Source organism: Rhinoraja longicauda, chromosome 5 (genome assembly GCF_053455715.1).
Source record: "Rhinoraja longicauda isolate Sanriku21f chromosome 5, sRhiLon1.1, whole genome shotgun sequence".
Classification (NCBI taxonomy): Eukaryota; Metazoa; Chordata; class Chondrichthyes; order Rajiformes; family Arhynchobatidae; genus Rhinoraja; species Rhinoraja longicauda.
Genome location: NC_135957.1, coordinates 73,007,963 through 73,025,496, shown reverse-complemented (window position 1 = coordinate 73,025,496; position 17,534 = coordinate 73,007,963). Strand labels below are relative to the sequence as shown.

At 45.6% G+C, this 17,534-nt stretch overlaps 1 protein-coding gene across 7 annotated transcripts in view; it reads left to right on the top strand.

Moving 5' to 3' along the window:
• Nucleotides 1-17,534, top strand: part of ankrd6b (ankyrin repeat domain 6b) — a 116,203-nt gene that overhangs the window by 77,515 nt on the left and 21,154 nt on the right. For all 7 annotated transcript variants that reach the window (XM_078399794.1, XM_078399796.1, XM_078399790.1 and 4 more), the window contains 8 exons: nt 746-844; nt 7,791-7,889; nt 9,869-9,967; nt 11,604-11,702; nt 12,399-12,497; nt 13,837-13,935; nt 16,189-16,266; nt 16,678-16,782. In XM_078399794.1, the coding sequence (XP_078255920.1) occupies nt 746-844; nt 7,791-7,889; nt 9,869-9,967; nt 11,604-11,702; nt 12,399-12,497; nt 13,837-13,935; nt 16,189-16,266; nt 16,678-16,782 (777 nt within the window). The remainder of the gene's footprint in view (nt 1-745; nt 845-7,790; nt 7,890-9,868; nt 9,968-11,603; nt 11,703-12,398; nt 12,498-13,836; nt 13,936-16,188; nt 16,267-16,677; nt 16,783-17,534) is intronic.

Here is a 17,534-nt window from a genome sequence, read left to right as displayed (position 1 = left end):
AGGATTGATATGAATCATGAAATTCTCCAATTTATAATTTGGTCGTATTGGAACTTTGAAGGTGGGTTTAGTTTAGTATAGAGACACAGCGTGGAAACGGGCCCATGATCCCACCGAGTCCTCACTGACCAGCGATCCCCGCACATTAACACTATCCTACATACACTATGGACACTTTTACATTCATAAAGCCAAGTAAACTACAAACCTGTACGTTCTTTGGAGTGTGGGAGGAAACTGAAGATCTCGGAGAAAACCCACACGGTCACGGGAAGAGCATACAAACTCTGTAATGTAAGAAAATAACTGCAGATGCTGGTACACATCGAAGGTATTTATTCACAAAATGCTGGAGTAACTCAGCAGGTCAGGCAGCATCTCAGGAGAGAAGGAATGGGTGACGTTTCGGGTCGAGGCCCTTCTTCAGACTGATGTCAGGGGGGCGGGACAAAGGAAGGATATAGGTGGAGACAGGAGGACAGTGGGAGATCTGGGAAGGGGGAGGGGAAGAGAGGGACAGAGGAACTATCTAAAGTTGGAGAACCTTACTCTGTAAGGTTCATAAAGTCTCAGACAGCACCCATAGTCAGGATCGAACCCGGACCTCCGTTGCCACAAGCGCCGTAGGGCAGCAACTCTACCGCTATGCCACTGGGCCACCCAGGTCTTCAGGTCAGAAGGAAGTGTTCAAAAGGATGTGTTTGTGTTATTAAACTCTTCTCATTGTTGTCCCATTTTCTTCCAGCATGGGCGTACCCCTCTGCACTTGGCTGCCTACAAGGGCCACATTGATGTTGTACGAATTCTACTGAAAGCAAGTTGTGATCTAGACATCCAGGATGATGTAAGTGACAATACTCTCCTCATCAGCTTTCCTTGCTTCCCAATCTTCTGTTCCACACATGCCTCACAGCCAAGATTTGCTTTGGACAGCGATTGATAGAATCTGGGGAAATAATTAGGTGTTGCAACATGAATTGTCAAAACTGGGATAATTTATATTGAAAGATTTGCCAACACATAGCTCTTAATGCACCTGCTTTCCCTACGGGCTTTAACAGTAGATTTAGACTTGGTGATATTCCAGTCATGTATCTGCCATAGGGGTGGAGGTAAATGTTTTTTTTCTTGAGGAAGTTTAGTTTGGGTTTTGCAATAGTACGATACATTTCATTGACAGGAAAACTCTGTTTACGTGTCAAGAGTGTTTAATTGTCATATGTACCGAAATGGAGCAATGAAATTGTTACCTTAATCCAACACCCTCAGGATATTGGGAATGCTGAGCTTGCAGATTTTGGAGAGTATTGGATGTTATTCTGTTAATACTCCAATACACTTTTAATTCACTTTTCTTTAGATGTTACGCAGTGGGATAACACATTTTCCATTGAACCCCTTTCCTCGGTTACACTAAGCTTTAAAAATGTGCATCTTTAGTTTCAGGGATATAGTGCGGAAACAGGCCCTTTGGCCCATCGAGTCCGTGCCAACCAGCGACCCCAGCCCACTAACACTTTCACACACATACTTGGGATAATTTACAATTTTATCAAGCCAATTAACCTAAAAAACCATATAACCATATAACCATATAACAACTACAGCACGGAAACAGGCCCGTTCGGTCCTACCAGTCCACGCCGACCACTTTCTCTGACTTAGTCTCATCTACCTGCTCTCAGACCATAACCCTCCAATCCCCTCCCATCCATATACCTATCCAATTTACTCTTAAATAATAAAATCGAGCCTGCCTCCACCACTTTCACCGGAAGCTCATTCCACACGGCCACCACCCTCTGAGTAAAGAAGTTACCCCTCATGTTACCCCTAAACTTTTGTCCCTTAATTCTGAAGTTATGTCCCCTTGTTGGAATCTTCCCCACTCTCAAAGGGAAAAGCCTACCCACGTCAACTCTGTCCGTCCCTCTTAAAATTTTAAAAACCTCTATCAAGTCCCCCCTCAACCTTCTACGCTCCAAAGAATAAAGACCCAACCTGTTCAACCTCTCTCTGTAGCTTAAGTGCTGAAACCCAGGCAACATTCTAGTAAATCTCCTCTGTACCCTCTCCATTTTGTCGACATCCACTAGTACGTCGACAACCAGTACGTCTTTGGAGTGTGGGGGGAAACCGAAGCTCGTGGGGAAAACCCACGCAGGTCCCGGGGAGAACGTACAAACTACGTACAGACAGCACCCATAGTCAGGATCAAACCTGGGTCTCTGGCGCTGTAAGGCAGCAACCCTACCGCTGTGCATCTGTTAAAGAAAACATACCCATCCTAAAATTTGTGTTTCAACAAGATTTCTGTGCTTTAATGTTAAGCTAATCATTATATTGCCGTCAAGATTAATAATTAGGACATTACACCAAATTATGGTGGATATATGTTTGTCAATTTGATTAAAAAATATATATTTTTAAATCAGTTTGAATTGCGGTTGCAGTAGTCTGGTGATAAACTACTCTGGCTTTCTTTGAAATATTTGTACGCGAGCCGACGGCACGTTTAATGTAAAGCTTCACATTCTTCACATCACCTCGGTTGCATTTATATGCCTCACAATCAATTCTCTCGGGCATTTCATTTTGCTTTGTATTGCCTCGTTACTGACCACGCTTCCATCTGCGGAGATTTTAACCTTCAATAGCTCAGAGTGCTTCACGAAATCAACCTATTCAGAACTACAGAGTATTGTATGGATAATTCTGTTCCAGTAACGGTGCACAAATAGCAGCTTAATCTATATTTCTGATATGAATTGGGATTAGAATTGTGGCTTGGGGACAGAGGTGAACCACTGTTCTTCTTAAAAGAAATGTACGACATATTGAATTGCGCCCCAAACGTGTGGTTAAGCTTTAATTAAGGTCTCGTATTCAAAGGTTCAAAGGTCAGTTTATTGTCACGTGTACCAACTGAGGGACAGTGAAACACAAATTACCATGCAGCCATACTTAAAAAAAAGCAACAAGACACACAACTACATAAAAGTTAACATAAACATCCACTACAGCGGATTCTCCACATTCCTCACTGTGATGGAAGGCAATAAAGTCTAATCTTCTCTCTTTATTCTCCCGCGGACGGGGCAGTCGAACCTTCCGCAGTCGGGGCGATCGAAGCACCCACAGCCGGCGATTGAAGCTCCCCCATCGGGGCGATCGAAGCCCCCCCGTCTGGGCGGTCGAAGCTCCTGCAGCTTGGAGCTCCCGAAGTCAGTCTCCAACTAGGGACCGTGAGCTCCACGATGTTAAGTCCTCCAGGCTCCCGAAGTCGGTCTCCAGCAGAGGCTGCCAGCTCCACGATGTTAGGCCACAGTGCAGACGGAGATACGATCCGGAAAAAAATCGCATCTCCGTCGAGGTAAGAGGTTAAAAAAAAGTTTCCCCAAACCCCCCATATAACAAGCTGAAGAACACTAAAATATGCATTTAACACATACTAAAAAACAACAAAGAAGGAAGGGACGAGACTGTTGGCGAGGCGACCATATTGTGTATGGAGTCACCATAAATACAACACTCTGTGAGAACTGCAATGGAGTGTCAACACTGAGAAACTAGAGTGGAGCTGAAACTTTGACTTGGGTAGGAAATTTGAAAACAGTGAAACTAAAGCAAAAAACAAGAAATAGAAAGTAGGCCTTCGGTGAGGGAGAGGGCGGTGGGTGAGGGAGAGGGCGATGGGTGAGGGGGAGGGCCGGCGGTGAGGGGGAGGGCGGTGGGTGAGGGGGAGGGCGGTGGGTGAGGGGGAGAGCGGTGGGTGAGGGGGAGGGTCTGCGGTGAGGGAGAGGGCCGGCAGTGAGGGAAAGGGCGGTGGGTGAGGGAGAGGGCCGGCGGTGAGGGAGAGGGCCGTGGGTGAGGGAGAGGGCCGGCCGTGAGGGAGGGGCCGTGGGTGAGTGAGAGGGCCGGCGGTGAGGGAGAGGGCCGGCGGAGAGGGAGAGGGCCGGCGGTGAGGGGGAGGGCCGGCGGTGAGTGAGAGGGCCGGCGGTGAGGGGGAGGGCCGGCGGTGAGGGAGAGGGCCGGCGGTGAGGGAGAGGGCCGTGGGTGAGGGAGAGGGCCGGCGGTGAGGGAGAGGCCGTGGGTGAGTGAGAGGGCCGGCGGTGAGGGAGAGGGCGGTTGGTGAGTGAGAGGGCCGGCGGTGAGGGGGAGGGACGGCGGTGAGTGAGAGGGCCGGCGGTGAGGGGGAGGGCCGGCGGTGAGGGAGAGGGCGGTCGGTGAGTGAGAGGGCCGGCGGTGAGGGGGAGGGCCGGCGGTGAGTGAGAGGGCCGGCGGTGAGTGAGAGGGCCGGCGGTGAGAGGAGGGCCGGCGGTGAGTGAGAGGGCCGGGGGTGAGGGAGAGGGCCGGCGGAGAGGGCCGGCGGTGAGGGAGAGGGCCGGGGGTGAGGGGGAGGGCCGGCGGTGAGTGAGAGGGCCGGGGGTGAGGGAGAGGGCCGGCGGAGAGGGCCGGCGGTGAGGGAGAGGGCCGGGGGTGAGGGAGAGGGCCGTGGGTGAGGGAGAGGGCCGTGGGTGAGGGAGAGGGCCGGTGGTGAGTCAGAGGGCCGGGGGTGAGGGAGAGGGCCGGCGGTGAGGGAGAGGGCCGGGGGTGAGGGAGAGGGCCGGGGGTGAGGGAGAGGGCCGGGGGTGAGGGAGAGGGCCGTGGGTGAGGGAGAGGGCCGGCGGTGAGGGAGAGGGCCAGGGGTGAGGGGGAGGGCCGGGGGTGAGGGAGAGGGCCGGCGGAGAGGGAGAGGGCCGGCGGAGAGGGAGAGGGCCGGGGGTGAGGGAGAGGGCCGGGGGTGAGGGAGAGGGCCGGCGGTGGGTGCCGGCGGTCGGCCGAGGACGGGCCCATGTGAGTCCCGGTGGTCGGTGGAGGATGCACCGCCGAGAACAAAGGGGAGGGAGGGGGTTGGGGGAAGGGAAAGCGTTTATATTGAATACTTTTGCAACTTTATCGGAACCCTTTCCGTAGCGACTCTTGCCGACTTGCACTTAATGCAAACAAAGAATTTCACTGTACCGAGTACACGTGACAATAAAGCAATACCTTGAGCATTTTGTATTTACAAATCCTCGGTCTGGACCGATTTAGCCTCCTTCTAAGATAGACACAAGATGCTGCAGTAACTCAGCGGGACAGGCAGCGCCTCTGGAGAGAAGGAATGGGTGACGTTTCGGGTCGAGACCTTTCTTCAGACTAGTTAGGGAAAAGGGAAATGGGAGATATAGATGATGATGATATAGAGATGATGTAGAGAGATAAAGAACAATGAATGAAAGATATGCAAATAAAGTAACGACGATAAAGGAAATGGGCCATTGTTACCTGTTTGGTGGGTGTAAACGAGAAGCTGGTGTGACTTGGGTGGGGGAGAGACTCTTATCTCCAAAGAGGACGAAAATTTGACTTTTTTGCCTTCCATCACAGTGAGGAATGTGGGGAATCTGCTGTGGTGGATGTTTATGTTGACTTTTATGTATTTGTGTGTCTTGTTGCTTTTTTTTTTCGTAAGGCTGTATAGTAATGCACATATCACTGTACCTTAATTGGTACATGTGACAATAAAAGACCTTTGAAACCTTTGAACCTAACTTTTGCAAAGTGTTGTCGCATTTAACTTCTTTCCAATGCTCAGTCAAGGTGCTACAAGGCATCTAAGGTCCCAGCAACATCAAATGTCATCAACTGAATTCCCTATAGTTTTGAAGTGTTTCCTTTTGATTAATTGGGAGAGAACAAAAGTCAGCTGACATATGACCTCTAGTGGCAAATAGTGGAATAGTTTTGAAACATTTGCAATGGATAACACAATCCATGCAGATAATTGTTTCTTCATGTAGATAATGGAGCTCCTCGGTTAACTTATCATTGAAAGCCACTCCACGAGTTGCCTGTAATTTGTACAAGATCAATAAGTGGGGCGGCACGGTGGCGCAGCGGTAGAGTTGCCGCCTTACAGCGAATGCAGCGCCGGAGACTCAGGTTCGATCCTGACTATGGGCGTTGTCTGTACGGAGTTTGTACGTTCTCCCCGTGACCTGCGTGGGTTTTCTCCGAGATCTTCGGTTTCCTCCCACACTCCAAAGGCGTACAGGTATGTAGGTTAATTGGCTGGGCAAATGTAAAAATTGTCCCTAGTGGGTGTAGGATGGTGTTAGTGTGCGGGGATCGCTGGGTGGCGCGGACCCGGTGGGCCGAAGGGCCTGTTTCTGCGCTGTATCTCTAAAAAATAAAAATAAATAAAAATAAGCATTGAGTAAGATAAATAGGATAAAACCAAAATATTCCAGATGATGTAAAATGAGAACCGGAGTGGCGTATATTTTAATTTGAGTTGTCTGTTAGTCAATTAGTTTAGTTTAGATTAGAGATACAGCACAGAAACAGGCACTTCTGCCCACCAAGTCCGCACCGAGCAGCGATCCGCGCACATTAACACTATCCTACGCGTACTAGGGACAATAAGCGAGTTTGGTATCTCGACTGAGCATGCAGAGGTGTCAGAGGTCGTAGGAGCTAAACATTCTCGGCGGCTGATCTGCTGCATGTAGACAGACCTGCATTTCATCCGTATATTCCAGTTTTGCTTCGTAGAGGTAAGAAAATACTGCTTTAAAAGATATGGATTAGGTGTATTTATGGTTAATTTGTACAATGATTTTGTAGGTTTTATTGCTTTATGCTTCGGTGAGTGAGCGAGATCGTGACGATTTTTCTTTAGCATCGTCACTTGAACCAGAGCTGCTCCTCAAGTGGGAATATGTCACACTTCCCAAACCATGAGTTATTCTTGGTTTTCCGGATGCAAAAGCAAAACAAACGTTTGAGTGAATGAATTGCTGCTTTGTGCGGGCGGAATGTTAATGGAAGACCACTGTAAACTACAGGAAGGGTCTCGACCTGAAACATCAGGCATCCTTCTCTCCAGAGATGCTGCCTGTCCCGGTAAGTTACTCCAGCATTTCGTGTCTACCGGGTGATATTATAGGGAGGGTTTGATCAGACAAACCGCTCCGCTGGATGCTAATCGCTGCATGAACAGCAAGCTTCAAGTTTACAGTGGTCATCCATTGACATTCCGCCCACACAGAGCAGCAATTCATTCACTCAAACGTTTGTTTTTCTTTTGCATCGCCGACAATCCGGAAAACCACGAATAACTCCTGGTTTGGGAAGTGCGACATATTCCCGATTGAGCATCTCCGGTACACGTTATGATGCAAAAGAAAATCGTCACGATCTCGCTCACTCACCGAAGCATAAAGCAATAAAACCTGCAAAATCATCGTCGTCTTGTACAAATTAACCATAAATACACCTGATTAATATTTTTTGAAGCAGTATTTGCGTACCTCTATGAAGCAAAACTGGAAAATACGGATGAAACACAGGTCTGTCTACACGCAGCAGATCAGCCGGCGAGAATGTTTAGCTCCTGTGACCTATGACCTCTGCATGCTGAGTCGAGATACCGAACTCGCTTATTTATATTTATACTAAGCCAATGAACCTACAACCCTGTATGTCTTTGGAGTGTGGGAGGAAACCGAAGATCTCGGGAAAAAAACCCACGCAGTCATGGGGAGAACGTACAAACTCCGAACAGACAGCGTCTATAGTCTCGATCGAACCCGGGTCTCCGGCGTTGCGTGCGTTGTTAGGCAGCAACTCTACCGCTGCGCCACCCATGCCAATCTTGACATAAGATTGGAAGATGTCCAATTATCAAACTTATGCAAACTCTGATCTTGTTCTCTTAACCGTGAACATTTATTCCTTGTTTGATCTTTGATTCCGTTTGACAGAGTGATCAAACAGCTCTACATCGGGCGGCTGTCGTGGGTAACGCTGAGGTTATCTCAGCACTCATTCTCGAGGGGTGCTCTTTAGACCGGCAGGACAAGGTGAGGGAAAACTGCATCCAATATTTCCACACATTGAACGCTTTACCTTTCATATACCCGGTGAGGGCATCGATGCAATAGTTATTGTTGTGGTGAATCTGTGGAATTCATAGCCAGAGAAGGCTGTGGAGGCCATCAGTGGATATATTTAAGGCAGGGATAGATTCTGGATTAGTGTCAAGAGAGTTTTATTGTCCCAGATAGAACAATGAAATTCTTACTTGCTGCTGCACAACAGAATATGTCAACATAGTACTCTGTAAACAATATAATAAATGAGAGAGAAAAAAATTCAGTGTGTACATATATACACACACTCACAAGCACACACACACACACACACACACACACACATACACACACACATACACACATATATATATATATATATATATATATATATGATAAGTTCGGGTGTCAGGGGTTATGGGGAGAAGGCAGGAGAATGGGGTTAAGAGGGAGAGATGGATCAGCCATGATTGAATGGTGGAGTAGACTTGATGGGCCGAATCGCCTAATTCTGCTTCAATCACTAAAGATCTTATGATCTTATTGGAAGTAAATGGACCATATGGTGCAAGAGAGCATCTCGCAGTTGACAAGAACTGAGAGAGGTTAATTTACATCATAACTTGGGCCTGAGTTGGGAATATTTGATGGTGACATTAAGCTCAAAACTTCCCATATTTCCACAAAATATTCCTTTAAATATAAAAGGAAAATCTTTTGACTCTTAACTACCAAAGATGGTGATCTCCAGCAAGAGTCAAAAGTGTTTTATTGTCATATTTCCCAATGAAAATCTTACTGCAGAATATGTGAAAGGAACTGCAGATGCTGGTTTACACTGAAGATAGACACAAAATGCTGGAGTAACTCAGTGGGACAGGCAGCATCTCTGGAGAGAAGGGAATGGGTCGATACTCTTCTGCGGACTGAGAGTCAGGGGAGAGGGAGACTCGCGAAATGGAAGAGTGAGGTGTGAAAACAACAGATCAGACAATGCTCAACGAAAAGTAGAATGGTTCATTGTTAGCTGTGGGGGGGAGGTAACAACGTAGCATACAATCAGTAACATTAATGAGGACAATGAAACTAGTCAGAGAACTAGGGTGTGGGAGGGACGGAGAGAGAGAGGGAAAGCATGGGTTAGTTGAAGTTAGAGAAATCAATATTCATACTGCTGGGTTTGTAAGCTGCCCAAGCGTGCGTGTGCGTGTGCGTATGCGTGTGCGTGTGTCCGCCACTCCAATTATTAATGTGAGAAAATAACTAAGAAGGGTCTCGACCCAAAACGTCACCCATTCCTTCTCTCCTGAGATGCTGCCTGACCCGCTGAGTTACTCCAGCATTTTGTGAATAGCTCCAATTATCAAGATCATCAAGATCCACATTAACAAAAAATTCCATTTACGCTGCCACATATACACAATGTCCACAACCCCACCCTGTCAAAATGCTGGGATTCTGGCATTGTGGGAGCCTCTTCACTACACAGACAGGTATTCATTCTGAAGGGCTTACCATCAGCAGCTCTCGGGCAATTAATAAAAGGGAAACAAATGGCCGCTTTGTCAGTGTAGGCAGGAACTTCTGATGCTGGTTTAAACCACAGATAGACACAAAATGCTGGAGTAACTCAGCGAGACAGGCTGCACCTCTGGAGAGAAGGTATGGGTGATGTTTCGGGTCGAGACCTTTCTTCAGACGGCCAGTCTGAAGAAGGGTCTCAACCCGAAACATCACCCATTCCTTCTCTCTGGAGATGCTGCCTGGCCCGCTGAGTTACTCCAGCATTTTGTGTCGCTATGTCCAAACCCAAAAGTAACAATGAACTAAAAACAAAAAGTATTAAATACTTTTTAAAAACAAACTGAGAAAAGTCTGTGAAAAGTAGCAGCCACTAGTTTGCAACATGTTACTCTGAGTCTCTGATATTTCAGCTAAAGCCTTTTCTGTCAATTCTGTTTGTGTCTTAGGATGGTAACACTGCTCTGCATGAAGCCAGCTGGCATGGATTCAGTCAGTCCGTCAAACTCGTGGTCAAAGCAGGAGGAAACGTTCATGCAAAGAATCAGGTTGGAAGGAAGGATTGCATTTTTGGATGACTTGTACTTATCTGAATTAAGAATTCCAATAGTCTGTGTAATCAGGGGTGCAGTGCTGCCTGAATTCACTGGAGCGCTGCTCCGACACCTCTAAAAATAACCCCAAATAAACAGCGGGGAATTTTAACTAGTGGGGAATTTAACATCTGGCACCAGTGACAGCTCCGGCACCTAAAACATTAGCACTGCAACACTGTGTGTAATGGAGTAGCGGTGACCAGTTGGGTAAAACAAACTTCAAAAGAAGTGAAGATCGTGAGGGACTTGGAATGGGCAGCTGATCAGATAATGTCATTATCCTCCATTTCCCAAAGTAGTTTAGTTTTAGTTTATTATAAGTATGACAGATTCCATTGTGTCTCTACAGAGTTGGTGCCTGTTGGTGTGTCATGGGGTCTGCTCTATATATCCACAAAGCCATCACATCATAATTTTACACTAGAATTGGCCAACCAATGTTTCATTTGGAGTGTAGTCAGTCTTCTGTAAAAACCATAGCATGACTTGCTGGCCTGTGCTTTAATCGTTCATTACAGCCCTTCAGTGGATGAAGGGAAACTAAAATTGGTTTTCCAAGTAACTAGCTTGTGCTTTATTTCACCATGGCAACACTGTCGTTATTTACACTTTGCTCAGATCTGTTTAAGAATACAAATCATGGCATGATTCTTGACTTATTACCAAAAAAAACCTACCTGTTAAATTGACTTCCTCCCCAATTTTCTTGAAAGCTTAAACAACAAGGTCATTCAGTTGAAAAAAAGACACAGAATGCTGGAATAACGCGACAGGTCAGGCAGCATCTCTGGAGTAACAAGGATAGGTGATGTTTCGGGTCAGGAGCCTTCTTCAGACCCCGTTTCGGGTTGGGACCCTTCTCCTGTCTGAAGAAGGGTTCCTGACTAGAAACGTCACCTATCCAGGAAATCCGTGTCAATGGGTTATAAAGGTCACAAGGAAATATTATCTTCTTGTGTCTTGATTTCTTATTGCTCTGAACAGTTCAGTGTATTTTTTCTTTTCACTTTTGTTTTTAAGGAAATACAATCCTTTTACTTTCTGAAAGCAACAGTTTAAATATCCGATATATTTTAAGCTAATTGCAATAGAACTTTCCTTTGCATGACCTTAGCAGTTTACTTTAGGGATACAGCCCGGAAACAGGCCCTTCGGCCCACCGAACCGCACCGACCAGCGATCCCCGCACATTAACACTATCCTACACACACTGGGGACAATTTGCACTTATACCAAGCCAATTAACCTACAAACCTGTACCTCTTTGGAGTGTGGGAGGAAACCGGAGATCTCGGAGAAAACACGTGAGATCACGGGGAGAACGTACAAACTCCATACAGACAGCGCCCGAGGTCGGGATTGAACCCGGGTCTCTGGCGCTGCAAGCGATGTAAGGCAGCAACTCTACTGCTGCTCCACTGGTCCACCCTTAAAGGGTGGGTTTAAGCAGGTTTGACCACTGCTGAGAATGACAGCTGGGCTACAATTATTAAATCGATATGTAGAAGCACACAATTAAATGCTCTTAAAACCAAGCATAAAATTGCAATGTTTAGTAACGTATTGTTCTTCTTCTGTCTCCCTTAAGGCAGGCAACACAGGTCTCCATCTGGCCTGTCAGAATGGTCATTCCCAGAGCTCTCGTTTGCTGTTACTGGGAGGGTCCAGGCCTGATATTAAGAACAGCGTAAGTAAGGGTCTGGTCAGCTGCATTCACAGGCGCCTCGTGCTGTACATGGGGGTTGCGTGCTTGTATAGCAGCCCGTATTTTGAAAACTGGTAAATCAGACATATACGCGACTACGCTGTCAGCAGTAAATTGGAGTGCGTTATTCCAAATATACAAGGACATAAATCAAGCTTTGGTATTAAAGGAACAAGTGTGTTATTTCAAAAACACATAAATCGAACATGCTTAAAAGACGAAGTACCTGTATTCATATTTGGAGTTCTTCTCGTTTTCATTGTTCAGTACTTAGTTTGTACTCAGCCTAACTTAGAGCTGAAGTCATAGTCAAACAGCGAGGAAAGGCCTTTCGGCCCAACTTGCCCACACCGACCAACATGTCCCATCTACACTAGTCCCACCTGCCTATGCTTGGCCCATTTCCCTCCAAACCTGTCCTATCCATGTACCTGTCTAATTGTTTCTTAAACATTCCAATAGTCCCTGCCTCAACTACCTCCTCTGGCAGCTCACTCCACACACCCACCACCCTTTGTGTGGAAAAAGTTGCCCTTCAGATTCCTATTACATTTTTCCACCCTCGCCTTAAATTTATGTCCTCTGGTTCTCGATTCCCCTACGCTGGGCAAGAGACTCTGTGCGTCCACCCGATCTATTCCTCTGATGATTTTAAACAGAAGTGTTTCTGTTTTGCAGATGGGTGAGACGTGTTTACACATTGCAACTCGTTATAATCACGTAACGATTATAAGAATCCTCCTGAGTGCTTTCTGTTCTGTCAGTGAGAGGAACCAGGTCAGTGTGCAAGACTGAAACTCTATGCTCTCATTTATTGTAAGTCTGACATTTTAATAGATGATGGATACTGAATGATAAGATGACCACTTATCAAACGGAAGGTAGACACAAATTGTTGGAGTAACTCAGCGGATCAGGCAGCATCTCAGGAGAGAAGGAATGGGTGACGTTTCGGGTAGAGACCCTTCTCTCCTGAGATGCCGCCTGACCCGCTGAGTTACTCCAGCATTTTGTATCTACCTTCGATTTGAACCAGCATCTGCAGTTATTTTCCTACTTATCAAATGGATCATCTTATCATTCAGAATCCATCATCTATTAAGTGAAGATAGCAATTCATTAAAGATGCGGACAGAAAGCAGTAAAAAAAAAAGTTTAATCGCAAATGAAATACCATTTACAATTTAATGTAAAATGTGTCAAACAAATTGCTATATTTCATTTGTGTTGCATACAAAATTCTCATGCTTGTATATCAGTTAGTAAGTATGATTTTTGTTTCAAACAACAATTCAGTTTCAATTACAGCAAATTAGAATTTATGTTCTGATATCGGTCCAAAACGCAAAGGTACAAACTTCAGATTTATCAGGTGCATCTGAATTACTCTCCTCGTTGTTCCAACGCACTGATCATGATTTGCTCATTATTACACAGTAACCTTGATTTGTTGAATTATTTTGACGGGTAACAAAAATCTTACACTATTGGCTTTCAAATAATGCAAATCCTGAGAGTCCAAGTTCATATATTCCAAATACAAACAAGATGGAAAATTAGTCCACACATTTGAAAAACTGATCAAATTTCACCCCCAACCTACAAATTCAACTTACCTATTGTTATCCTATTTTCAGTATGATGTTATCCTGTGTTATCCTATTTTTAGTATGATGTGTGCTTTGCAGTTTAACCTCACAGTCTGCTAGAAGGAGAAATTTCAGGCCTAGCATTTCCAATCATCAAATGTAAACCCAAATCACCAATTTTGGACTCTTGGGAACACACCACCCCTCGTCTGAAAATGCTGGATAATGAGGACTTCCTTAAACCCGTCTCTGTGTTTTAATTCAAAATATTAAACCGATGATGCCACAAGTTAGACTTTTCCTCCATCTCTACTGTTTAATCAGCATGGCCTCCTGAATAGATTTCTTGCTTTTTGCATTTTGCACAATAACAAGATCTACGCTTCCAATCATTATTTAGAGTTTTTTTCGTACTGGCCCTAATCTGACAAATAATTTGCTAGAATTCTCTCGTTGTCATTTCTATCTTCAAACTTGTAGCTGTGATAATACTCTGTCAGCTTGTCTAAATGGACCTCTAATTGTAGGCTGGAGATACACCTCTCCACATTGCTGCTGCCCTCAACCACAAGAAAGTAGCCAGACACTTACTGGAAGCAGGAGCTGATGGGAGCATCGTCAACAATGTAAGTCGTTCTTCCTGCTGCATTTAATTAACTATTGGCAGTACTGTATGTGGATTGGCATAAAGGAAAGCCATTTTGGCTTGCTTTCCTGCAGAAGTTGCTCACTGTTTATATATAGTACTTAAAATCCAGGTGCTCTATAAAACACTATTCTTTTTGAAACAGCTAAATGGATTCACAAGTGCAAAAGCGCAGATTCAATTTGAGAATTTTCTCAAATACTTTGACAGTAGGTGCAGGAGTAGGCCATTCGGCCCTTCGAGCCAGCACCGCCATTCAATGTGATCGTCGCTGATCATCCACAATCAGCACCCCGTTCCTGCCCTCTCCCCATACCCCCTGACTCCGCTATCATTAAGAGCTCTATCTAACTCTCTCTTGAAAGCATCCAGAGAATTGGCCTCCACTGCCTTCTGAGGCAGAGAATTCCACAGATTTACAACTCTCTGAGTGAAAAAGTTTTTGCTCATCTCCATTCTAAATGGCCTACCCCTTATTCTTAAACTGTGGCCCCTGATTCTGGTCTCCCCCAACATCGGGAACCTGTTTCCTGCCTCTTTTTGTGTCGCATATTGAATGTCATAAAGTACCTCAGTGGAAGAGGTGGCGGAGTGGCAGAGTTGCTGCCTTACAGCGCCAGAGACCCTGGCTCAATCCTGATTATGGGTGCTGTCTGTACGGAGTTTGTACGTTCTCCCTTTGACCACGTGGGTTTTCTCCGGGTGCTCCGGTTTCCTCCCACACTCCAGAGACGTATAGGTTTGTTGGTCAATTGGCTTCTGTAAATTGTATGTTGTGCCTAGTGAGTGGGATGATTGTTGGTCGGCGTGGACTCGGTGGGCCGAAGGGCCTGTTTCTGCACCTTGATCTCTAAACCTAAACCTATGGAGACGGTCCATTCAGTTGCCTTTTCCACCTCCCGTCTTGCACAGCATTCTGAACAAATGTCTCCACTTCTTTCCAAATCGGAGCCTTTCTTCAGTTACTTCACAAGTTATAGGAGTAGAATTAGGCCATTCGGCCCATTGAGTCTTTTTCACCTTTCAATCATGGCTGATCTCTGCCTCCTAACCCCATTTTCCTGCCTTCTCCCCATAACTCATGATACCCGTTCTACACCATCTACACTTCATGCCCCTTCTGAGCACAGCTTTCCTTCAGAGGCACCGACTCCTCCTTTGATTCAGTTTCGATTAAACTCCCAGCCTCTCGTGCTCCCTGGCTGGCCTCTGCCAGCTGACTGTAGCTCTTCAACCCGACACACTGACTGTGCTTCCAAAGTTCCTAGTTTAGTTTAACTTATTGTCACGTGTACCGAGGCACAATGAAAAGCTTTCGTTGCGTGCTATCATGTCAACGGAAAAACAATTCATGACTACAATCGAGCCATGCACCATATACAGATGCATGATGAAGGGAAATAGTGCAAGATAAAGTCCGATCAAAGATCGACGAGGATCTCCAAAGAGGTATCCAATCCTGCCTCACCTGCTTACGATTTCCACTATGATCTGTTTTTATTTCAAACTTACTGAATACTGAAAGGCCTGGATGGAGTGGATGTGGAGAGGATGTTTCCACTAGTGGGAGAGTCTAGGACCAGAGGATACAGCATTCAGATGTACATTTAGAAAGGATATTGACAGATTCTTGATTAGTTCGGGGGTCAGGGGTCATGGGGCAAAGGCAGAAGAATGGGGTTAAGAGGAGAGATAGATCAGCCATGATTGAATGGTGGAGTAGACTTGATGGGCTGAATGGTCTAATTCTGCTCCTATAACGTATGAATATCCTCTATCAAACTATCAAAGGGATCGAAGATAGACCCAAAATGCTGGAGTAACAGGCGGCATCTCTGGAGAGAAGGAATGGGTGACATTTCGGGTCGAGGCCCTTCTTCAAATGGATCGATTGGAAAGGCTAAATCATGATAATTTATTTCACACTGAATCCTGATTCTGCTCCTAGAACTTATGAACATGAATATTTAGGCTGACCATGATGCCAAGACAAACTCTTATCTGCCTGCACATAATCTATACATCCTTCATTGTCTATTTGTTTGTTGGTTTTTAAAAATATAGATACTGAACTTTTTGTTGTTGTTTATTATGGGTTTTATAGTGTACTATGTTTACATATCTGTTGTGTTGCTCCAAATAAGAATTACATTATTCTGTTTCGGGACACATGACAATAAAATGCTCTTGACTCTTGATCTAGCAGTAAACAGTTCTTGAATTCTTTCCGCAGGCAGGTCTGAACCCCCTGGAAGTAGCTAGAGAGAGTAACAGCCCCGAAGTGGCCCTTCTCCTCACCAAGGCACCGCAGGTAAGAGCCTATCATTGAGACAACAGAGGTGGTTTCATTGGGAAGCATTATAGACAATAGACAATAGGTGCAGGAGGAGGTCATTCGGCCCTTCGAGCCAGCACCACCATTCAATGTGATCATGGCTGATCATTCTCAATCAGTACCCCGTTCCTGCCTTCTCCCCATACCCCCTGACTCCGCTATCCTTAAGAGCTCTATCTAGCTCTCTCTTGAATGCATTCAGAGAATTGGCCTCCACTGCCTTCTGAGGCAGAGAATTCCACAGATTTACAACTCTCTGAGTGAAAAGGTTTTTCCTCCTCTCCATTATAAATGGCCCACCCCTTAGTCTTAAACTGTGGCCCCTTGTTCTGTAAGCCATAAGCCTCAACTGTGACAGTTCTGGGTACGTCTCTTTTATTTTACTAGGTTCTCAGTTTCTGTCGTGGGAGAAGCCTGAGGAAGAAGAGGGAGAAACTAAAGGAAGAACGTAGAGCCCAATCCGTGCCTCGCGATGAATTGATCCAGAGCAAGGTAATATAGTGGCTTAGTTAAAACATCTCTGCCATCTGGGAAGTTTATAGAGAGATGTTTGTAGTTTATAGAGAGATGTCTATAGTTTGAAGGTATCACAAAATGCTGGAGTAACTCAGGCAATGTATATCGATTAAAGTATTTTTGTACCTTGATCTGCACCAAGTAAGCTGAGATTAGTTTAGTATAGTTTAGAGATACAGGATGAAAACAGGCCCTTCAGCCCATAAAGTCCACTCTGACCACCGATGACCGGTACACTAGTTCTATCCGGTAAACCAGGGACAATTTACACAAAGCCAAGTAACCCACAAACCTGCACGTCTTTGGGATGCAGGAGGAAACTGGAGCACCCGGAGAAAACCCACACACGGTCACAGAGAGAACGTACAAACTGCGTACTAACAGCACCTAGTGTCAGGATGGAACTTGGGTCTCAGGTGCTGTAAGGCAGCAACCCCACCTCTGCGCCATTGTCACTCCAGCATTTTGTGTCCTTGTTTTGTAAACCAGCATCTGCAGTTCCTTGTTGCTACAGAACGGATGGATAGCCATTAAAATCTCCTCAAGTCATCAGGGGATCTTCAAAGTCAAAGTCAAAGTCAAAGTCAATTTTATTGTCAATCCTCAGCCAGTTCACACAGACAGAAAATCGAAATACCGTTTCCCACAATCCCGAGGAACAAAGTGCATAAAACAAAAGGCACAGCAAACAACAATCAACATAAAACATAAAATATAAAATATAGTCA